Source organism: Callorhinus ursinus, unplaced genomic scaffold, assembly GCF_003265705.2.
Source record: "Callorhinus ursinus isolate GAN/ISIS: 27379988/994484 unplaced genomic scaffold, GSC_fseal_2.0 scaffold24, whole genome shotgun sequence".
NCBI classification, from domain to species: domain Eukaryota; kingdom Metazoa; phylum Chordata; class Mammalia; order Carnivora; family Otariidae; genus Callorhinus; species Callorhinus ursinus.
The window spans coordinates 4,163,543-4,187,425 of record NW_027397086.1 but is presented as its reverse complement, the minus strand read 5'-3'; the positions used below and the strand labels follow the sequence as shown (position 1 = coordinate 4,187,425).

The following is a 23,883-nucleotide window of genomic DNA, read 5'->3' as shown; positions in this document are numbered from 1 at the left end:
AAGGAAGGAAAGAAAGGAAGGAAAGAAAGGAAAGAAAGAAAGGAAAGAAAGAAAGGAAAGAAAAAGAAAGAAAGAAAGAAAAAGAAAGAAAGAGAAAGAACGAACGAACGAACAACCTCAGCTCTACTCAGACTTTCTGAACCAGCGGACAGGCAGGGATAGACCTCGGGAGCCCTGCCACAGACTCATGAGGACAAAGATGAATGGAAACTCTCCACGGAGAGCAATGAGCTCTAGCCGCTCTCTGAAGCGGGCAGCCTCTACAACAGAGAGAAAACCTGACCCCCCAAATCTCCTCATACTTATCAAAAAGGAGAGAGGTATTTCAAGATGAAGACATCAGTGGAAAGTTTTAGATTTCACTTCCAATGATCTTCTGGACATTTCCCCAGCTGTTGTCACAGAGCCAAGAGAGAGTGTTTCAGCCACTGGAAAAATCTGCCCAGAAATATTTCCGTTAGTCAATAATGACACCGTAGTCACTCTTTGTTTGTAACTTTGCTCTTTAAAACAAAAGAGCGAATAATGTGATTTCATTTTCAATGTTTTACAAGTAACTTTTTTATTTTAGTGAGCTATTGACATTGCCTATCTTCGGATCACTATTTTTATGTGAATTTATAGAACGATAATATAGGTTTCAAATTTATGTTTTGCAAGTTCATATTTTTTATTAATTAGAGTTTTTGATGGGTTTTATAACCTTTTGGTTTTCAAAACATCTTTTTAAATCAATTTTTATCTTTTTTAATTTTTTTAAAGATTTTATTTATTCATTTGACAGAGAGAGACACAGCGAGAGAGGGAACACAAGCAGGGGGAATGGAAGAGGGAGAAGCAGGCTTCCTGCTGAGCAGGGAGCCCGATGCGGGGCTCGATCCCAGGACCCTGGGATCATGACCTGAGCTGAAGGCAGATGCTTAACGACTAAGGCACCCAGGCGCCCCTTAAATCAATTTTTAATAACATTTATGCATTGTAGGGTTATCTGGCAGCTTGGCCAGAGGAGCGTGCAACTCTTGATCTCAGGGCTGTGAGTTCGAGTCCCATGCTAGGTGTAGAGGTTACTTGAATAAATAAAACTTAAAAAAAAAAAGAAATATTTATGCATTCTAAACACATTAAAAATTAAATACTGGATTTAATATATTTCGGTAAAACATGAAATACAAAGCTAAATGTCAGAACCGACGTTTTGTTCCAGGATTATGATCATTATCTGAAGTTTTCATTTAATTCATTAATTTATTTAAAAATTGAAGTATAGGGGCACCTCGGTGGCACAGTTGGTTAAGCGTCTGCCTTCGGCTCAGGTCATGATCCCAGGATCCTGGGATTGAGTCCCGCATCAGGCTCCTTGCTTAGCAGGGAACCTGCTTCTCCCTCTGCCTGACGCTTCCCCTGTTTGTGTGCTCTCTCTCTCTGATAAATAAATAAAAATCTTTAAAAAAAAAAAAAAATAAATAAATAAAAATTGAAGTATAGTTGGCAGACTACCTGAAATTAACCTGAGCAGAGGGAGACCCACGTCGGTGGTGTTGGGAAAGGCCTGGTACAGCCGACCTGCCAGAATCCTGGAGAATGAGAATCTTTGAGAATCTCTGAGAATGGCCCTGCCCCCACCTTCTTACCCCGATTGCGTATGTACCGTTAGCTTGAACAATCGAATAGGATTGCACAACCCTGTGTATCTACTAAAAACCATTCAATTGTACACTCTAAATGGGCCAACGTTATCTGGATAAAGCTGTCAAAAAAAAAAAAAAAACAACAGAATATCAGTAATTTCACATGGTTCGACCTGTGAACCATGTGCCTGGCCCTGGACTGCGCGTGTTACGTGGGTTTTCACTGAAGCAGAGTCAGGTATCCTCCCAGTTTACAGATGCAGCAATTGAGGCTTAGGGAGGGAAACTACCCAGGGACCTGCTGGGGGCGAAGTCGGGGACCAGAGTGAAGCCCACAGCCCCCAGACCTCTCCTGCACCATGTCTCCCTCTCAGCCCCGTTCTTCTGGACTCCCCTTCAGTTCATCACTGTCCAGCCCCACCTAGCTGTCCTCACCCAGGGGAGTGACTTCTGGGGCCCCACACCCAGTGAAGAGATGGGCGCTGGGGTTTGGAGACGCTGCTGATGGGCTGCAGTGGATGAGGTCCATCCTCTGCCCCTTCGTGGGCATCCACAGGCCGAGAGCACTGCGGGTGACAGAGCAGCAGGGAGCACGGCTCGGAGCTGACAGGAAAGAGCCCTGTGAACCTCCATTCTTGCTGCTGCTCGGCAACTGTCCCTATTCCTCTGTACCTCAGTCTCCCCACTTGGTAGGACAGGGTGGGGCTCTAGATAAAGGAAGTTAGAAAAGAGAAGTGGAGGTCAGTGTCGGGTCATGCCAAGAGTGAGGGCATGAGGAGACTGGAACTTTGTGGGGACATTTATCACGACATTCAGCTCCTCACCCATCACTCAGTCGTCACCGCGTCCCTCCTGGTAGAGTTGGGGGCAGAAAGGGGGTGGGGGCTGAGGCCCAGGGAGGGGCAGCCATGGGGTGGGGATACACAGCAAGTGAGCAGTGTGCAAGCTTGGGGAGGCAGGAAAGCTGGGCCCCCCGGGGGTCTCTGAGCTCCTAGACCTAGCTGAGGCTGGCTGGTTACCAGAAAACCCCAGCTGGGTTTCCATAGCAAACATTTCCATCCCATGGCCCTGACTCATCATCACAGTCACTCATACGCACATTGACTTCCCTCTTCCCTCCTGCCCCCCCCCCACCCCGGCCCGGAGCCCAGAGGCAAAGCAAGGGGTCTGCCTTGGCCCCCACCTCTAAGTTCCCAGTCTTCCGAATGGCATCCTGTGAATTCTGGGAGCCCAGCCGAGGTAGGCTGGCTGGCCGGCCCCTCACTCCCAGCTCCGACCTAGGCCAATTCAGGCCTACCCCCGCCCCTTCCCTGAGTGGGTGGGCGGGGGAGACCGAGTTTCTATTTTTGTGCCAGTGTCCCACAGATGCCATTGTTGGCCCAGCGGTTGGTGGCGGGAAGGGGGGATTTCGGTGAGGAGGCCCTGAACACTAGTAGCCACTTATAGAAAGTTGCTTCCAGCAATTCTTCTAGGAGTGGAGCCGTGGGGCTGCCTGCAGCCCCCACCCTCCTAGGGCCAGACTGGAGCCGGCCAGATTGGAGCCAGCCGTCCCTCTGTCCACCCCAGCAGACTCAGATGATACATACAGGCCGGATGGCAGGGGCAAGGGGTCAAAGCCAGACTGACCTGAATTCAAATGTGGGCTCAGTCATTAACCTGTGACCCTGGGCAGTCACTATTCCTCTCTGGGCCTCAGTTTCCTGGTCTGGAAAATCGGCTGAGCAATATGCCCACTTCATAGACTTGTGAGGATTCAGTGAGATGCTGCCTGCAAGGTGGGGCATCCAGTGCCCAGCTAAATACACAGCAGTAGATTTGGCTCTCACGACCTGTGACTCCCTCCTTGTCCACTCACCCAGAGGAGTGCCATGGTCTGGGGGCTGGCGAGGTTGGCGTTAAAGGCGGGCAGCAGTTAGCAAGAACTGGAACATGTTGAAGCTACACCTCACTGTGGCATCCCCTCTCTGGGCCTCGGTCTCCCCATCTGGGTACCGAGGAGTTGGGCTCAGCGATGTTCTAGTATTGTGCGGCCCCTGGATTTTATCCTGCCTCCTGGGGCCCCCATGTTTGGCATCCCAGAGTCATGGTCTCTAGCCAAGTGGACACCGAGTGGGCTTCCAGAACCTCCCAGAAGAGACATGCTACTTTCCCCAGCTGAGGGCCCCTGGTCAGCCCGTGTTCTTCCCCCTCCCCTGTTCATTTGTGATTATGAGAGGCCAGTGCTGGGGGCCCAGCCTGGGGTTTCTGTGCTCTTGTAGGGACACAGGAAGTAGGCACAACTCTATCCTCCAGGAGTTTGGCAGAGAACTAACACCCCTCAACAACCAGAGATGGACAGCGAGTGCCACCACTATCCCCGTGGGGGGAGTCCCTCAGCAAATGCTCATGCGCATGTATATTTCTCCTTCCCCCCTCCCTCCCTCCCTCCCTCCCCCCCTTCCATTATCCATCCATCCACCCAACCACCCGATCGTGACTTCCAGACTGACCCTGAGCTGGACATGGGGGACACAGCAGTGAGACAGCAGACATCAGCCCTGCCCAGCCTGTTGGGCCCCCGATCCATGCCTTTCCACCAAACCTGCCCCTCATATCAGCAAGACCTGGGATAAGAATACAGATGGCAGCCCCCAGCTCCCAGCCCACCCTCCTTTCTTTTCACCTCCTTCTCTTCATGAGTACAAACGTGGGCAACCCAGCCCAAATGCCCACGCTCTGCCATGCCCGCCCCCTACATGTCGTCGCCTCGCCCAGCCTTTAGGTCTGGAGGAGCTTCCTCCAGTCATGCTATGCCCCCTCTAGGGTATGGGATGAGAAAGAGCCCCACGCAGCCCGGGGAGGAGGCTCAGCATATATGGGCAGGGAATTCTGGAGTCCAGGGACCCAGAGCATGGACTCAGGCGACAGGTGCAGGCTCCGGGTGGGCATGTCCCTCTGGCCCTGCAGATACCCTATCCCGGGGGCTGGGGTGGAGGGGAGGTGAGAAGTGCAACTGGAAGAGGGCCAGAGAAGGGTCATTAATTGTGGGGCCTGAACAGGGGCCCCCATTGCCCAGGTCTGAGAGCGACACTGCCCTCCAGAACCCTTCACAGCCTCCTAGGACAGTCTGGGGGAGCCCTGGGCCCCTCCCCCTCTTCCTCTCTGCCTGAGCCACCTTGCCTGCCCCTCTGGTCAGGACTGAGTCAGTGCAAGAGCCCAGCAGCTTCCATCTGCTTGGAGATGGGTGGGGTGTCCTTAGCTCCCCGGGGTTTGCCCAGAAGTAGGGTGAATCAGCGGTTGCCCCAGCTCTGGCCCGGCTGCCTGGGGCTTGTAAGGAAGACAGCAGACCCGTGCAGTCAGTCTGACGGGAATTGCTGAGACACCAGGCCAGTTTCCTGTCTCCGCGGGTCAGGATGTGACCCCGGGCCCCCTCCCGGAATCCAGGCTCCGGCCTGCCCTTTGGGGACCCAGCAAGATAGAGCCCCTGCCCAATGGCCCCCTCATCTGTCTGCTATGGACCTTTCTTCCCTGAGCCTCTTGGCTGCCACAGCTCATCTGCCACCCACCCACAGGAAATCTGAGGATGCGGAGGCTACGCAGGGGTGGACGGGAAAGCCGTTTCTGCGGGCCAGTGTTGGAAGACGGCGGCCACAGGTCGGGAGGGCTTGGGCTGGTTGCTGAGACAGCTGCCACACACATGCCCGCCGCCAGCTCATGTTTCTGGCCCCAGGGCTTTGCTTGTGCGGTGCCCTCTGCCTGGGACGCCCTTCACCACCCTCTCTGTCTGGCTGGACACCGAGAGCCTTTCACTAATGCCCCTTTCCCTCCCCAGCCCCGTGTGCCCCCCATTGCTAATCCCATCACCCTGTCAATGCCCACCTCTGCCTCCCCTGGCTTGGGAGTGGCTCAAGGGCAGAGGTCGGGTCTGTTTTCTCTTTGCACCATCAATACCCAGCACAGGCTGGGCACCGAGCAGGCACCTGGCCAGGACTGTTTGGTGGAGGGCACTGTCAGGCTATGGACCCGATTTCTGGGGGGGCCTACCTGGAGAGGAAGGTGCCTTCCATGTCACAGCATAGGGTCTGTGGGGCTGGGATCATGGGCCCCTGGGGCAGGGAGGCCAGGAGCTCCTGGTGGGGAGGCCCAGCTCCGTCAGGCTGGACCTCAGTGGCCCCCTCTGAAAAGAGATTCATGGCCCCTGCCTCAGCTACCTCGTAGCAATAACTTTTGGGGATCAAATTAGTGGACCGATGTGAAGATGTTCTGGAAACTATAGCATGCTTGTTAACAGCGGGGTATTTACAGGTGAGACCCGGAGGCCAAAGATAATAACATATAATAACAAGAAGATATTGGGCGCCTGGGTGGCTCAGTTGGTTGAGCGACTGCCTTCGGCTCAGGTCATGATCCTGGAGTCCCGGGATCGAGTCCCACATCGGGCTCCCTGCTCGGCGGGGAGTCTGCTTCTCCCTCTGACCCTCTTCCCTCTCATGCTCTCTCTCTCTCATTCTCTCTCTCTAATAAATAAATAAAATCTTTAAAAAAAAAAACAAGAAGATATTGTTGTTATATAATGTGTGTGTGTGTGTGTGTGTGTGTGTATAGAAAGATAATAACATACGAATAACAACAAGCAGAGCTACTGTAGGATGAGCAGTCACTCTGGGCAGCCCCGCACTCAATATTGGCCTGCTCTACCCCACCGGATCCTCGCAAACCCCCTGTGAGGGAGGTACTATTATCGTCCCCATATTTCCTGTGGAAAACCAAGGCCTAGAGAAGCGGCCCAAGGTCCTGCTGCTGTAAGGTGGGAAGGCAGACTTCGGTCTGCAGACGGTCCAGCTCCAGAGCCCGTGTTTGCACCTGCTGGGTCGAGGCCACCTAGCAGCGCGTTCTTGCACTCACGCCTTCAGCAAACGGTTATTTGCTATCTGCTGGGCCCTGGGCCAGATTCTAACACTGTGATTCTTCACTGAGTCCCTGAGCTCAAGAATTGTGTGGGTGTGGAAGAGTGAGGGGAAGGGGAGCCCCCTCCACGTGCCAGGTACTATATGAGGTGCTGGTCAGTGACGTATCCAAGGCTGAAGCCCCAGTCTCCTGAACCCCAGCTCTCTCTACCACCCCCTCAAACAGATATGCCTGACAGGCCTGGGGCTTGCAGCCTGGCTTCTTGGATTAAAAGCCAGATGCTCCACGGGCTGAGTCCTCCGGAAGAGACAGAGACCGACGGGAGGGTCTGTTGTCATGAGCTCTAGGAGGACATGAGTTACACTGGCATCGCACCGTGGCCCTAAAAACCCTCCAATGACTCTCACTGTCCACAGCAGAAAGACCAAGCTCCTTAAAATAGTGGCAGGGCCTTTGCATCTCCCCAGCCCTGCCCCAAGGTGAACTATAAGCTCCCGCCACAGTGAACCACATCTTGACCCTAACCACAGTCCACTCACCTGCCTGTGGCTCACTCTGTCCTCAGCTCTTCTCTACCACCTCTTTCACTCCTGGACATCTTACTGTTGTTCCTTCCTCCTGGAAGCCCTGTCGAATCCCACAGCAGCCGCCATACCCCTGTCCTGTGCTCCCAAAGAGAACACCCATCACCCAGATCCTGGCTGGCTGTCTACACATCTGTTTCCCACAGACCTGGGCACTTGGCAGGGGGCTTTTCTCGGACTCCGGCCCCTTGTTGAGTGATTGGGGGGGGGGCGGATCCCAGTCACCCAGTGACGGGTCATCAGAACAAACAAAATGAGCTTATAGAGGGCAATCTTACGTTCCGTATCATTACCAAACTGGAAAAAAATTACAATGGCTTTGGAAACCATATAACGTGTGTCTGGCACTATCTCAGTTTGGGGATTATCGAGGCCCACAGTCCTGGTGGCAGGCAGGGCGGTGGGGAGCAGGCCCCCCTCGATATTGGTGGTCTGGGCACCGTCTTATCACCACACAAACGCAGGGCAACTCAACAGTTTCAGGAGCAGCCTGGCCACAAGTTTACTGAGCTGACACCACTGAATCGCTATCAGGACCTGAGGCCACACCAGCCAGGTGTGGCCACCAGCCCAGGCAGGCCAAATGCTGCCAGGACACAGACCTGCTGAGGAGCCAGGCGACAGCCTAGTTTGGAGTCTCCCAGAATCTAGTGCGAACTCTGGCCTTGGGCGTGTGGCTTCACCTCTCTAGGCCTGCCTCAGTTTCCCCCTCTGAAAAGTGGGAGCAATAACAGACTCTGACAGATAGGCCCTTGGGAGGCTTCAGACATGGAAGATGTTGAACCCCATTCCTGGCTCTTAGTAGGCCTCTAACAGTACCTAGCACAGAGTGAGCCTCGCACAGAATCTAGCACACGGTGAGCCTGGCGCAGAACCTAGCGCATAGCAAGCACTCCACAAGTGTGTTATTATCATTAGGAGGGACTTCGGCTAATGCTGGACCTCAGTAGGGACAGTGGTCTCCAAGGTGGCATCACTGGCTTCAATCTCTGTGGGCTGCCTGGCCAGGTCACCGATGTTCAGTGGGGGACATTGTAGGGAGGGATATTTGAGCTCAACTGAGGGAAGCACTTGCTCAAAACCCAAGCTGCCTGGAGGGGAGCTCAGTCTGCCGAGAAGCACCAAGCTCCCCATCACTGCAGGTGCACAGGTGACAGCTCACCTGGTCCCTTCCACCGCTCACCTGGCTCTTCTCCACTCAGTCACTGGCCACACCCAGCCCTTCCCACCTGGGACTTGTGGCTTCCAGAAGACCTCCGTGATGCTGGCCCCAGAAATGCCATTCCTTACTGGCCCTGTGAAATGCCCACGTATCCCTCCTGGCAGGGACCCTCGTGAGGACACGCCCCGCTGTTCCAGGGACAGCCACAAGGAAGGCTCCCCTCATCCCATTGGCCCTGGGCCTTTCTCTGGGACCCCCAACCCCAACCCTGCCACCAAGCACTCACCCTTGAGGATTCCAGGAAGAGAATGTGAACTTCAAGGGTGGCATTGGGGACCTGAGCCACGCAGCCCTTAGAAACTTGACTCGTAATATATGTCACCTCGGCGTCCACAGGCTGTAGGTCACAATGGACTGTTTCTGCAAGACCTGTTGGGGAAGCACATCCAGAGAGAGCACCAGGTGAGAATACGGTGGTGACAGTCATTCCCAAGTTCCGAATGCCTAGCGCTTGGCACTGGCTTAGGGCTTTCTGCAGCCCCACAGCTACCCTACAAGGTGGATAGCATTATAACCATTCCGCAGATGGAGAAACTAAGACTCAGGAAGGAAAAGTCTCTTGCCTGAGGTCACAGTGTGACTAGGGGTAGGGCTGACAGATAAAATGCAGGATACCCGGTTAAATTTGAATAAATAAAAAAAAGATTAATTTTTAAAAGTATAAGTGTATCCCAGCTATTGCATGGGACATACTTACACTGAATTTTTTTTCGCTGTTTATCTGACACTCAAATTTAACTGGGCATCCTATATTTTTATTTGCTACATCCTGCAACCCTAGCTGTGGGGCTGAGCTCACAGGTGCACACATCCAAGCCTCCTGGCTGGTTCACTCCAAAGGGAGACAAGAGCTAAGATCGGGAGAGGAAAACTTCCCAAAACTTCCCCTCCTGCGCCTTGAGGAGGCTGGGAGGAACGAGGCCAAGGAGGGTTGAGTCTCCTGGCCCCAAGGGAGGGAGCGAGCCAGAAGGGCGGCCCGGGTTCAGAGGGCGGCTGTGGGAGGAGGCCTGGGCCACGGAGCCTGCTCCTGGGCTGCTCGGAAACCCAGGTCCTGAGGGAAGGCAATGGAATTTCACCCTGACCCAGCAGAGGAGGAAGAGGAAATGAGGCCCCTACACCTCGTCCTAAGGAATGTGCCGAGGAAGGGGGGGCTCCGGAGGAGGGAAGGAGGACAGAGAAGGGGGGACTGTTTGGAAGTTTGTGTCTCCATCTTGTCGCGCTCACTTCCTGTTTTCTTGGAGATCAAAGATGGGCGCGGAGGGGCTGGCCGCACGTCCAGCCGTCGCCAGCTCAGAGAAGGGGGGTAGGGAGGCTTCTTCCGAATCCCAGGCTATCGGGCAGTCTTCTTCCTAAGCCAGCGTTGCTGGGCTCAGGACCCCCAGAGGTCAGAGGAGGACTTAAGATGGCCGTCCCTAGCTGCGGCCATGCCACCCGCCCCGGCACCTTGGGAGGGATAATTTCAGGACGAGGTCGTTTGGCGACTGTGGGGGCCCAGACCCTGTAAATCCTTGCCCTGGCCCTTTCCTGTGTGCAAGGGTCACAGTGCGAGTGTCCTATGGCATTTTGATTCAAGGCAAGGTCCCTGGAGCCAGGCCAACCTGTGTTTGAATCTCAGGCCCGCACTTACTGGCTATGTGGCTTTGGTGAACGATTTCACCACTTTGGGCTTCAGTTTCCTCATCTGTGAAAGGACAGTTAGAACCCACAGAGGTTGTTGGGAGGACTCCATGAGAACAGGGCATATGGCAGTTCTTTGGGTTACCATTATTTGATTGACTTCAGTCATTGGAGGAGAATGGACTCTCTTAGGGGGTAGGGGTGAAGTGGTGGGATGGGGCAGTCTGCAGGTCAGTGGTGTCCCAGGCCAGCAGCCCCCCTCATCCCAGCAGACGCAAGGGCTGACACCAACTCCTGCTGTCTCAGCCCCTGGTGACCCAATAAGCCCCTCAGTGTTCCCCACGCCCCCTCGCTTTCCCTACCAGCGAACACAGATTTCTTGGCTGCTACCTGGTCTAAACCCTTCCTATACAGATGGGGAGACTGAGGCCCGGAGAGGCGGGATGTGCCAGAGTCACACAGCACGTGGCTGACCAGGCTGCGCCTCAGACCCACCTCTCTCTGCATGACCCGGGGTCTGGCCTGCAGATTAGCACAGTGACTTCCTCCTTTCCTTCGGACTTTCCCTGCCCCCTCCCCAGACTTCCAGGAACCCCAGTTCCTCCTGGATTGCCCGGGCCGCCCGGGGCCACCTCCTCCATGCCGTCAGCGGGAGAGGCCACGGGCCTGGCCATTATGTAATGATCAGATAACAGGCCAGGCTGGGAGATCAGATAAGAGGTCCATTTATTTTGGGGCCTTTTCGAATCCTGGCTGCCCCCACCCCGCAGACGAGAATGGGGAGACAGGAGGGAGTATGACGCCCGGGCCTGTCTCCCGGAGCCGGAGGCGGGCCCAGACAGAGCTGAAAACAATCCCCTGGCACCAAGGGAAACGCCAGGGCCTCCCGGGACCCGGGTTGGAGGAGGCGCCGCTAGGGGCCTGGGTGACCCGGCCCGAGTGAGAAACCCAGGAGCCACCCCCCCCACCCACCTCTGTCCCCTTCCTCCTCTGCCCCCACCCAGGAGCATAGAGCCACCTCGGAGCTTTCTGCCTGGCCACCCCAGCACCTTGAAAGGTCACAGAGAATAACGGTCAAGGAGAGCAACTCCAGAACCAGACGGCCCGGGGCAAATCCCAGCTCTACCCCTCAAAACAATGGTCACCTTGAGCAAAAGCCCAGCTTCTCTGAGTCTCAGTTTCCCCATTTGCAAAACAGCTTCCATCATGCTTACTGAGAGCCAGGTACTGTTGCAAGGCTTGACATGAGTTCATTCATTTGATTCCTGCAGCAGCCCTACAGGTGGGTACTCTTATTGGAACCATGTGATGCCTGGAGAGACAAGACCGCCCAGGTACAAGAATTTGCCCGAGGTCGCCCAGCTATTACGTCTCAGGGTCTGTATTTGCAGCTGGGCGTCCGCCTGGTACCCAGTAAGTGTTCTGAACACAGTGGCTGTGATTATTTCCTAATACAAGGGCAGAGCCTTTCCCACGGGCTTTCTCTGTTTTTTTCTCTTCTTCAATCACCCAGCTATCCATCCATCCTTTGCTCCTTTCAGGGTCCCATTACAGCCTCCCAGATGTCCCAGCATCCAGCTCAGCCACCCCCAGCGAGGCCTCAAGTCTCCCTCTCCAATCTTCCCCGTGGCTCCTCAGTGCCCGCAGGGTCAAGTCCACACTCCACCACCTAACATGGAATTAAAAAGTGCAGGGATCTGGGGCACCTAGGTAGCTCAGTTGGTTAAGCGTCTGCCTTTGGCTCAGGTCATGACCCCAGGGTCCTGGGATTGAGCCCCGCATTGGGCTCCCCACTCAGTGAGAGGTCTGCTTCTCCCTCTCCCTCTGCCGCTCCCTCTGCTTGTCCTCTCTCTCTCAAATAAATAAAATCTTAAAAAAAAAAAAAAAAAGTGCAGGGGCACCTGGGTGGCTCAGTCGTTAAAGTGTCTGCCTTCAGCTCAGGTCATGATCCTAGGGTCCTGGGATGGAGCCTAGCGTCGGGCTCCTTGCTCAGCGGGGAGCCTGCTTCTCCCTCTCCCTCTGCCACTTGCCCTGCTTGTGCTCTCTCTCAAATAAATGAATAAAATCTTAACAAAAGTGCAATGATCTGATGGATGCCAAGGTTCAGCTCCTGATTCTGCCACCTTCCAGCTTCCTCTCTGTGCCTCAGTGTTATTATCTGTACAATGGGGATGATGGCAATCACAATAGCTTACTCATCGAGTTGCTGCAAATGTTGGTCGGATGACACCTGCACAGCGCTCAGCAGGCTTGTGATGCATGAAGAGGCTCAGGACTGGCAACTGCTCTCATGAGAACTTATGCCCACCGGGGAGAGGTGAGCTCTTCCTCCAAACACACCTCATTCCCTGCGGCTGCCCTGCTTGCTCCCAGACCAACGGTCTTCCCTTACTTGACCTCTTGGTCAACTTCTGTTCAACCTTCAAAACCCTGTTGTGGGGCGCCTGGGTGGCTCAGTTGGTTAAGCGACTGCCTTCGGCTCAGGTCATGATCCTGGAGTCCCGGGATCGAGTCCTGCATCGGGCTCCCCACTCAGCGGGGAGTCTGCTTCTCCCTCTGACCCTCTTCCTTCTCGTGCTCTGTATCTCTCATTCTCTCTCTCTCTCTCAAATAAATAAATAAAATCTTAAAAAAAATAAAAAAATAAAACAAAACAAAACAACAAAAAAACCCTGTTGTGAATGTCGTCTTGTCAGGACTGATCTGGTGGCACTCTAGCTATGAGGGCCAGTGTCAGGGCAAGAAGGGGATCAAACCTCATCTTCCCCCAGGCAGTATGATGCGATGGGTCGACCCAGGGCGCAAGCCCCAGCTGCTCCTTCCTGGACTGTTACTTGGGCAAATTTCTTCACCTGCCTGTGCCCCAGCCTCCTCAGCTGTGCCATGGGGGAGACAGGAGTGTCTGCTTCACTGGGCCTTTGTGAAGGTTAAGGTTAAGACATTTGCCTCTTCACCTCCACCCCTACCCCACGTATGAAGCCAGCTCAGCCCTGGAGGATGGTCCTCTTCAGCCTGCAGGGCTGATGTCCCAAAGCCGGGGCTGGAGCTGGGTCTTAGTGTCACTCTCCGTCTGGCTGAGATGAGAGAGAATCTCAACGGTATGTCCTCACCACCCCCAGGGGCTCATCTCTCCTGGCTCACACAGCTCCTCTTTTACCTCCTGGCAAACGGGAAGCTGCCCTGAAGTGCGGGCTCTAAGAGACGGGCATTTGTGGTCTCTGTCCGGTGTCACTTGTCCCCTCTCTGGAGAGGCCCAGATCCCCACACAGGTGGTAGGCCGAGATCCCCAGCACAGGGCTCCAAGTCCCGCCTCTGTCCCTCCAGCGAAGGCTTGTCCACACTCCGCAAACACGCTTTGATCCCAGCCACCCAACAGGAGCCTCAAATCCCAGCACCCCCACTTCTGGGACTCTATCCAAGTGAAATACTCCAAAATACAGGAAGAGGTGCATGTACCAAAAACGTGCACGGTGGTGGTATTTATAACTAGCCTCAATGGGGAAACCACCTAGATATTCAACAATAAGGGATTTGTTAGACAAACGACGGGATGGCACATCTAAGGGACAGAATATTCCGGAACCACAAGGGGACAGTTATGGAGTCTACATGACAACATAGAAACTTTCTGGGTCATGAGAAGGGTCCCCCAAGACTCCCAAATGTTGATCCATCTGCATTAAAATTACCTTAAAGAGCTAAACGAAAGCTAGTACGCAACCCACCTAACAATGCCTATGTTAATGATGGAACTTGGGAAGTGATCTTTTTTTCTCCTTATCTGTTTTCTTTGAGTAGACTTAAGTGACTATATAATTAAATTGCTCTTTAAAAATCTACATGTTTGCTCTTTAAAAAAATATCCCAACGTGGCAAAAAAAGTGTCTTTAGAGACAATTCCCTAGAGAAAGCTTGTGCTGGAGAACAGAGACCTCGGGATTGTCCCCACGTGTACCATGCACTGTTCCTTTTTTTTTTTTTAAGATTTTATTTATTTGACACACAGAGAGAGAGAGAGAGATAGTGAGAGAGAGAGCACAAGCAGAGGGAGTGGCAGGCAGAGGGAGAGGGAGAAGCAGGCTTTCCACTGAGCAGGGAGCCCGACGCGGGGCTCGATCCCAGGACCCCGGGATCATGACCTGAGCTGAAGGCAGACGCTTAACCGACTGAGCCACCCGGTACCCCTGTTCCTATTTTATTCTGGCAGTAGTGGAGTCACTGCTTTGGGAGCACCTAACGCTGGGTCCCAGACATCCGTGCACAATAGTATAGATCCAAATTCAGCTTTTTCTCGGTTTCGACTGGTATTTCACTGAATACTAATTCTTTTGCTAGGGCCCAGGCTGATGGACATTTGGGTGGTTTCCAGTTGGGTTTTTGTTACAGGCACCTATGGACTATATGGATCTTGACAGACTTGGGCAAGTAACTCCAAAAGGCTGAAGGTTGAGCCCGTACACAGGTTAGGGTATTAAGAGATTCTGCCAAGCTGTGTTCCCAGAAGGCTGGACCACTCTTGGACCTGTTTTGGACCCATTTTTACCCTCTCCGGCCTGACTGAGGATGCCTGGGTCACTCCCATCCCCCACCCCAGCGTGGAGATCTGGGTTCCACACCCTGACCCGGGCCTCCGTCTGCCCTCCAAGGGCCTCAGTTTCCCAGACTGTCAAAGAGTTGGGCTGGATGGTTTGGAATGTCCTTGAACCCTATGATCACTGGGATACTGGTACCCACTCCCAGGAGCAGATTGATAAATTATCAGTTTTTCCAACTGGCTATTAAACATAGCCATTATTAAAAATTAAATTTTGGGGGGCACCTGGGTGGCTCAGTAGGTTAAGGTTCTGCCTTCGGCTCAGGTCATGATCCTAGAGTCCTGGGATAGAGACCCATATTAGGCTCCCTGCTCAGTGGAGAGTCTGCTTCTCCCTCTCCCTCTGCCCCTTCCCCTGCTAGTTCTCTCTCTCTCTCTCTCTCTCTCTCTCTCTCTCAAATAACATCTTTTTAAAAAATTGAATTTGGGGGCACCTGGCTGGCTCAGTCAGTGGAGCATGTGACTCTTGACCTCAGGGTTGTAGGTTCAAGCCCCACACTGGGTGTACGGATTACTTAAAAAAAATAAAATCTTGGGGCACCTGGGTGGCTCAGTTGGTTGAGCATATGCCTTCGGCTCAGGTCATGATCCCAGGGTCCTGGGATTGAGCCCCGCATCGGGCTCTCTGCTCGGCAAGGAGTCTGGTTCTCCTTCTCCCTCTGCCTGCCGCTCTGCCTACTTCTGCTCTCTCTCTGTGTCAAATAAATAAATAAAATATTAAAAAATAAATAAATAAAATCTTAAAAAAATTAAATTGTATAAGCTTAAAAATAAAGTACATTTTAAAAACGGTAGTAAATATCAAAACTAATTACTTCCTATTTTACTATATTCTATGCTCTTGAGGTCAGATGTCTGTTGCATCTGTGTGGTAGAAATATCGGGCAAAGGTCCTGGGGACACTGCATCCCAACTGCAAGCTTGGTGAGCTGGTAGCTTGAAATCAGCCATGTGGGAACATTTACACCCTGGACATTAACAAATACTATCCCCAACGCCCTCCACCCCTGTTGTTCATTATTTGCCAGCACACCACTGCCTTCCATCCTATAAAACCAGACCCTAAAGATCTACAGGGATCTTCCTCTGATGATGACAAAGATGGCAGTGTTATCAAGCTAGAAATGTGGGAGAGGTAGGAGAAAGGCAGGGCAGCCTTCAGGCCTGTTGTGGAGCTCAGGTGGGCTTCTGTCTGAGCTGCGTGAACTTGGCAGATCACAGCCTCCACTTACTGTAAAATGGGGCGATACAGGCAGCCATCTTACGGGGTTGCCAGAAGTTATATGGGGGCGGGGAGGTGCACATTACACGTGGTTAGGAGCCACAAGTCTAGGGTCAAATCTGTGCTAGGTCACTTAGTGTCTGCGACAGTTTCCTGTGATCCGTGAGGCAGTCGTAGAGGTCTAGAGACCGAGGACTAGGGGCTTTAAAATGCCACAAGGTGGGATCAGGTAGGGAGGCGGCCACCATTGTGCTCTTCCCCTATGTTCTCCCCCGACTCCCAACACCAGATTCTTTAGAGAGTTTCTGGATGTGCCATGGGTGAAGGGGTGCCCATAGGGCTGTCCTGTGGCTTTAGGTGGGTGAGGGGCAGACACAGCAAGGCCCACATGAATGGGATGAAGATAATGGGAGTCCCCAGCTCCTCATGGCCTCTCATCTGGTCAGTTTCGGAAGGCTGCAGAGCCATGACTGCCTGGAAGAGCCCCCAGGCTGAGCCGCCCCCACAGAACCCTTAGTCTGGGCCTGTGTCCCCACCCTGCCGCATTCTTGAAGAAGAGAGGGTGAGTCGAGGCAGAGAGCGAGAGCTAAGTTCAAGAGTGTTCTGGGTGCCACTCACAGGCCCCGGGGAAGTGAGAGGCAGGAATTTAAAGCTAATCATAAAGCCACAATAACAACACAGAATCCTCCAGCCTGCTCCGGAGCTCTACAAGCACGGCCTCACGGCCACCCCCCACAACAGCCCCCGAAGAGTTCCATTCCCATCCCCGCTTTGCTCAGCGGCCCAAAGGCAGTCCCCCAATATCACACCGCGAGGAAGTAACCATGTGAGATTTGAACCAAGAGCCCTAGTGCTGACTGTGAATCCACACGCCCTCCTTCCCACAGGTTCCTCAGATGGGAACCTTAAGGCCCAGAGAGGGCAGGAGACCCTCCCAGGGCTGCACAGCACTCTGGGACCTGGGCTTCCTGGGGGAGAAACTGGACATAGCTGGGAGGGCAGAGGCCGGGGTTAAGGCAAATAACTCATGCCCATTTGCTTGAGACGTTTAGGGCTGAAAGGTCTTTGTCTTGCCAAACCGGGGTGGTTGGTCACCCTACGGTGTCCACCTTGGGCTGTCCAAACCCCCCTGGACAGCCCCACTGGGCATGAGGTCAGGACCAGGGTAGAGGCCAGGAACACTTGGGGCCGAGTCTCCCCACCTGGGGTCCCTGGACACCTACTTGTGGGCCTGAGGCTGCAGACGGCCAGCAGTAGGGCAACGACCAGGGGAAGCGTGCGGCGGTCCATGCTGTCCACCAGGGGGTCTGTGCGCTGGGCCTTATCCGGTGTCCAGGGGCAGGGCTGCGGGCGGGCGTGGGGGCCGGCGTGGGCGCGAGCGGGGACCCAAGGGGAACAGGCAGCCGGAGCGACGGCGTCCCTGCTCCAGCCTTCTGAGGTGGCGGCCGAGAGGTCAGGAGAAGTGGGCACGGGGGCGCAGGGCCGGGCCGGGGGTCGCTGGCCGAAGGATGAGCGGGGAGGGGGTGCTGGGCTCCTGCGGACGGCAGCTGCGGCAGGAGTCCCGGCCTGGGGATGCGGCTGGAAGCTGGGGTATGACCGGCAGCGGTGGGGAGCTCCCGGCTCATCCAGCCTGGCCCGGGGAGGCAGGAAATGCGCTTCCTTAGAGAAGGGGCCGGGCCAGGCGGCCTGCCAGGCGGGGAGAGGAAGTGCCGCGGGCTTTGTCGCTGGGTGGGGGGCCCGGTTGGGGGGGGGGGGGAGGCGGGGGGGGGGGGGGGCCCAGGCTCCAGGCTGGTCTCCTCACACACCCCACCCTCTCCAGGGCCGGCTGGTGGGGCGCATCTGGCAGCCCCCAGGGGGCAGATGAAAACAATCACCCTACCAGCCCACCAAGGAGACCTTTCAGAGGCCAAGCCCTGACCAAGGAGGCTCAGGTGGAGCTCATAGCCCCTTGAACTCAGGTGTTCCCATTTTGCAGATGAGAAAACAGAGGCCTGATGGGGTGAGATAATTGGCCCCAAAAGATGGTGGAGCTGGGATTTGAACAGGTGTCATCAAGCACCAAAAGTGGCTTACATAAGCCTGATACTGGCTCGTCATTCCTTGCTTTGCAGGCAGGGAAACTGAGGCCCCGGATAGGGAAGGAACGCTCCCAAATGGCAGCTGGCGTTGAGGTCTCAGGGCCCAGGGAGGACAGGGGAACGTTGGGTCTGCCCCCTCCGTGGGTGGAAAATCCCCCAGGGACATAGGACAGCCCCAAATGAAAGCGGGACACTCTTTAACAGCGTTTCTGAAGTCAGATGGCCCTGGATTCAAAGCCCCGCTCTCCTTGCTCTGAGCTACGAGACCTCGAGCAAGGTTCCACAACCTTCGGGCACCCTGTTTGTAAATTGGGCACAATGGTGCTTTCTTGGCCAGGCTGCTGTGAGATTTGGGGAGGTCCGAGCACTATGGCGCTGAGCTTGGGCCCGGCCCAGGAAGCACTCCCCACATCAGTGCTTCCGCAGCCTGGGAGAAAATGCCAGAACTGCCTCTTGTTCATTCTGCAAACAGTAAGCGCCAACTGTGTGCACACCATGGCGTTGGTCCCGGGTAGCACCTAGGGTCAGGCCAAGGGAGCTCAGAGGAAGCAGCCTGAGCTGCCTGGCCTCTGAAGGACTGGGTGAGTCGGGGGAGAGGCGTGGAAGAAGGGGGTAAAGAAGGTGCATTGGCAGGGGACCAGCCCCAGCAAAGGCGCAGAGGCAGGAAGTGGTTGGACCACTGTGGGACATGCAGGGGGTGTGGTGGGGACAGGAAGCCTGGAGAGGCAGACTCTGGCCCAGCTCTGGGGGGGCGGGGGGGGTGCCTTGAATGAAGGCCAGGGGGTATCATGGAGGGTTCTGGGGCGGAAGGTGCTGGCTTTGAGAAGACAAGTCGTGCTGCACGCTGGCAGGACCCACAGACGGGATGGAGCCCGGAGGCCCTTCTCTTTATCCTTGTCCTGGGTCACAGATGGAGAAATGGCGTGCCATTTCTCCCCCGCCCAGGGAGGGAGGAGAAGGCCGGAGCCCTGGGTGCCTCTGGAGGGAGCAGAGCAGGAGTGTATTTGTCTCTGCAGGAGCTGAGACGGGGTGGGAAGTGTGGGCGTGGCTCCTTGGGTGGGGGTTGGGGGAAGGTTCACCGCCCAGCCCTGGAGCTGCCTGGCCAGGCACGGGTGTGGGTCACGGGAGCCCCCTCCATGTCCTGCAAGTGGGAAGGCCGTGATGGGGAGGATGGGGCCATCCCCTGACCAGCAGCTTCTCTGCCTGTTCCTGGGGGCGCAGAGATGGGGAGGTGGGCATGCCCAGGCAGAGGGCGGGGATGATGGGGGGGGCTGTGAGGCTCCCCAGGCCCCAGGACCTCAGAACAGGGTCTGTACCTCAGGGACAGTTAATCCAGCCCCAGGGGCTGAACTCCCCAGGGCACCAGGCCCCGCCCTAGGCTGTCACCTTATCAGCTCTGAATCCTCACAGCCACCCCTGGAGGCCAGTGACATTAAACCATTTACAGAAGAGGAACCCCAGGCTCCCTGGAATTTACATGACCCCCAGCAGGAAAGTGGAGACCTCAGGGCTGCCTGGCTCCAAGCTCACCTCCTTCTCTGCTACATGTGGAGAAGACCCATGTCGCCGTGGCTGCGGGTGTCACAGGGTGCGGAGCATCCGGGGCCATAGCAGGGACCCCATGGGAGGCTCCCCCCGAAACTTCCTCCCTCCCACTTCCCCCCATGCTGCACAATCCATCGCCATGCACGTTCTAAACAAGGCCCACTGGATTCTCTAGAAAGCAGGGGAAGCTACAGGCAGACCCAAGGAAGAACTTTCAGGGACAGAAAAAACTACGGGCAGTTACAGGAGGGCCTGGAGCCCTGACCCCGGAGACCTTGTGGAGGAAGAAAGAGATTGGGACCCCCCATTTGTGGAGAGGAGGTCACCCCAGGCCTCCCCACCACGCCCTAGCCTGTGTGGAGTCCTGTTGTGTGAGTCTCTCCGCTTGACTAGAAGGCCCTTGAGGAGGGACTCTGATACATCTGCACTGCTGTGGCCCCAGCAGAGAGCCCAGGACACTTTGGACCTTAAGATACCTTTATTGAAAGCACGAAGTACCCAGGAAGGTAAGGCAAGAGTGGGGGCCATGGAGGCACAGGGAAACTGAGGTACAAAGAGGCACGTCTTGCTAGTCTTCCCAGTGGAAAAGGCCAGTCCTCGTCTGGGTCGCCTATCCCTGGGAAGCTTGACGGTCATATGGTCTCACAGCTGGGGACAGACCTTGGGTTGGCTATCTTCCATCTCCATCTCGATGGACGCATCTACTGCCTCTCATCCCCCTCAGCCCTGCACAGATAACAGGGAGGGGGAAGGAGGAGGAGGAGGGCTTTCATTCCTCTGGCTCTTTCCCTGTAGAATTACTGTAAATTAGTGGCCTCCCTCCACCGAAGGCCACAGCCCTGACCAGGCCCTCTCTAGGCCAAGGGTGGTCATGGCCCACACTGCCGTCCCTTGTGGTTTCCCTACACCCTGTCCACACCTGGGTAAACAGACCCTTCATTAAATTCTCAAATTATCCCATTGGAGCATGCCATCTGTTTCCTGTTGGGGCTCTGACTGATACAAATGCTTTCAGGTGCCGCCTCGCCACACGCCAAGGAGACATGTGGCCAATGGCCAGGGCCCTGTGCCCCGACCCCACAGTGGGCAGGTGCACAAATTCTGCTCCTTCCTCCTCCTGGCTGGCTGGGAAGGCCAGGGCTACAGGAAGGGACGGAGCACGTCTACCCTGGCCACTAGCCACAGGAGGAATTTTAGGCAGTCCCTGGGGAACCCCCCAGGCGGCTGTCTGTCTCCAGCACCGGCCTGGAGCCAGGGGCTGCTGAGGACATCAGGGCCAAACCCACAAGAACAAGGGAGAAAGTGGGTACACAGAAAAGAGAGCACGGGACTGGGAGTCAGGGTATCCAGGCTCTGTCTCAGGTGGCTTTAGGCAAGCCCTTTCTATGCTCTGGGTCTCATCTTTCTTCATCTGCACCATGGGAGGACAGCCTGCTGGCCTGGAGAAGCTTAAAGTCCAGGACGAGAATCAGAATCACTCCACCATTAACCAGCTTGTCCAGCCCTGTGCCAAGTGCCAACTTACAGCCACCTAATGGCCTGAGACTGTCACGTGTCCATTTTACAGTGCAGGAAACTGAGACTCAAGTGTGCATGACAACAGGGTTGGGGAGAAGCAGAGGATAATAATTCAGGTCTGAGCCCGTATTTCATCCCTTGGCTTCCAGAACATTCCGTCTTGTTCTTCCCCCTTCCCTGGTCACCTTATCTGCCTCCTTACTCATTCCTCCTCATCCTCCCAGGCTTGGCCCCCGGGCCTCTTCCCTTCTGTTTACCCTCGTTCCCAGGTCAGGTTTTCACAAACCTTTGGGACCATTACCTTGTGTCCCAGCACAAACCCCGAGACTCAGACCCAAACAATCGCAACATTCTGTGAACCTATATATGCCCTTACGATAGGCATTCATCTTGTCTCATTTCCTTTCCAATACTGATCACAAGCCACTCTATCGATTTCATCACCCACCAGCAGGTCTTGCCCATAAAATATGATGCCTTGCTTCCCTGCTATTCCAGCTGTGGTCTTAGCATCTCCTGAGAGCTTCTCTCTGGCCCTGCCCCAGACCTGCTGACTCAGAACCTACATTTTACCAAGACCCCCAGGGCATCTGTGTGCACATTAAGTTTGACAAGTGCTGTTCTGGGTGCCCTCATCCAGACAAATGGCTTTAAGTACCATCTACATAGACTGATGGCTCCCAGACTTCTACTCTCCTCCTGGCTCCAGGCTCCTGGGTGTAACTTAAGCAGCTCAGACCTCATGTGTCCAGTACCACGTTCTGTTGCTTCTGTGCCAACTATTCCCGTCTTGGTGCCTCCATCTCAGACCCTGACAGACCCCTCCTCTCACTGCTCAAGCCTTGAGGGGTTCTTGACTCCCACACCCTTCCTCCAACCAACAAGCGAAACTTGGCGGCGGCTCTCCCAGTTTTCCAGTGTTTGTGGGGCTCCCACCACCCCATAGCTACCACCCTGGTCACCAGCAGCACCTCCTAGAATATGGCAGTCACCTCCTTAGGGAGTTCCCTTGCTGCCACCCTTACCCCAGCCCATTCTGCACACAGTAAAAGGGGGCTATTAAAGTTGAGCCAAGTTCCATCCCTCCTGCTCAGCACCCATCTTGGGTCACCATCTCATTCGGTGTAAAAGCCAGAGCCCCTCAAATGGCCAGCAAGGCTTCCCCTGTCCCTTCTCCAACCTCATCTTCTGTTCTGCTCCCCCTCGATCCCCACACTCCAGCCACGCTGGCCTCCTTGCTAGTCCTGGAGTGTGCCAAACACACACCCACCTCAGGGCCTTTGCACTTGCTATTCCCTCTCCTTGAAACACTCTCCCCCTAGATAACCACAGGGCTTTAAGTCACGGATCCAATGTCGCATGGTCAGTGAGGGCTTCCCTGGCCATTGCATTTAAAATAGCCCCCTCCCCACACCAGCGATTGGTCTCCATCTGACACACTATATATTGTTTTTTTTGGTCTGTCTCCCTCTCTAGAACAGAAGTTCCATGAGGGCGAAGGCCTTGCTTTGTTTGCTGCCCGATCCCCATCACTTCAAATAGCGCCTGGCCTGTGGGAGGTGTTTGAGAAATACTGTCAGAATAAATGAATGGGCTAGCAGCTTGAGGTTGCATACGCTGTGATTCTGAGGCCTCAGGGTGTGGGTGTTGGAAGCATGTTGAGCCAAGGACAAGGCCTCTGATGAGGGGGAATGATTCCCTAAGGGCACATGGTGGTCACAAGGGTCAGTGGTCCTGCCAGACTGCTCTGTTCTAGAAGAGAGAAGTCCCTCAGGGTTTCCTTCTCATTCCCCAAGGACAAGTCCAGGTACCTGCTGCTTCCCAAATGTTGGCCTTTCTGATGAATCCCACTCCCCAAGGTCCAAAGAACCCATGAGCACCACGTAGGAGGCAGAATTCCACTGGGTCAGGATTCTAGAACCTCTATGTTGTAAGGCTCAGTGTTCGTAGGAAGAAAACTGAGGCCCACGAAGGGGAGAGACTCACCCAGCACTCCATGAACCATGGAGGGCAACACAGGCAGGAGACCCTGTACCAGAACCCCAAGAAAGGGGCAGAAGCCCAAGAGGCAGGTGAGGGTCGAGCCCGGTGCCCCTGCCTTGCTGTGTGACCTGGGACAAGTCACACAACCTCTCTGGGTCAGCTTCCCCAGCGAGGAAGCTCTGTGCTCACAGGCCGCACATGTGCAGTAGGACTCTGGCCCCCCACCCCTCCGAAGCCCCCCCCCTCACTGTGGAGCCGCCAGGCCTTCCTGTTTACTTGAGGCCCCTCTCGAGGCTGGGAGGCGGCAGCCTTGGCCTCCTCTGCTCCCCGCTTCCTTCCTCTCCCACTTCAGCGCCTCCGGCCAGGCCGTCAGGGCCCTCCAGGCCAAGACTTAGGGGCGCAGTCCGCGGGGGGGGGGCATCTGAGGCCACCACCTCCGCAGAGCATTCTCTCTCTGTCTGAGACCCTGAGGTCTCTGGCTGGTCAGAATGTTCCGGCACTTTGGGACAAGCCGTTGCCTGGAGCATCCCTAGAGACGTGAGGAATGTGACAATTGCGGTACCTCCCGCCTGGTCACATGCCACGCCCACCTCCCAGCCCACAGGAGCAGATGAGCAGGCGTTCGCTGATCCTACAGACACCCCCTCCTCCCCACCCCCGGCAGCCAGGCCTCCGCTGAGCAGGCTCTCCATGAGCTACCCAAAGTGTGGGCCACGGACCAGCAGCCAAGCCTCACCGGTCAGGGCAGCCCTGCTGAAGCAGAATCAGCTTTTTAAGCAGAGCCAGGAGCTTTGCGGGCCCTTGTAGGCTGGACACGCTGCAGTGCTGGCCCCCTGCCTGGTTTTAATGGCCTTCCTGAGCCTCACCTCTTAGGTGTTCTTGCCCCAAAGGCTGAGCCTGAATCCATGAAGGCTTTACAACTAACTTCCAGTTTACAAGAAATTTAGGAAATGGAGGAGCAAGTTGGACACCAGGAGGAAGCAAAGGGTGAATCTGGAAAGAGCT

At 55.1% G+C, this 23,883-nt stretch overlaps 1 protein-coding gene across 4 annotated transcripts in view; it reads right to left on the bottom strand.

Annotated features, from left to right (window-relative positions):
* The window catches only part of ENG (endoglin), a 34,025-nt gene extending 16,592 nt beyond the window's left edge, over positions 1–17,433 (bottom strand). The window contains exons 1-2 of one of the 4 annotated variants that reach the window (XM_073905713.1): positions 16,978–17,433; positions 8,548–8,690 (exon numbers count right to left, since the gene is read on the bottom strand). In XM_073905713.1, coding sequence (XP_073761814.1) covers positions 8,548–8,690; positions 16,978–17,044 — 210 coding nt within the window. In that variant the 5' untranslated portion in view covers positions 17,045–17,433. Of the gene's footprint in view, positions 1–8,547; positions 8,691–15,073; positions 15,205–16,977 lie in introns of those variants that run through there. The other 3 variants (XM_025888713.2, XM_073905712.1, XM_073905711.1) reach the window with 3 other exon arrangements.
* Positions 17,434–23,883: the final 6,450 nt, after the last annotated feature.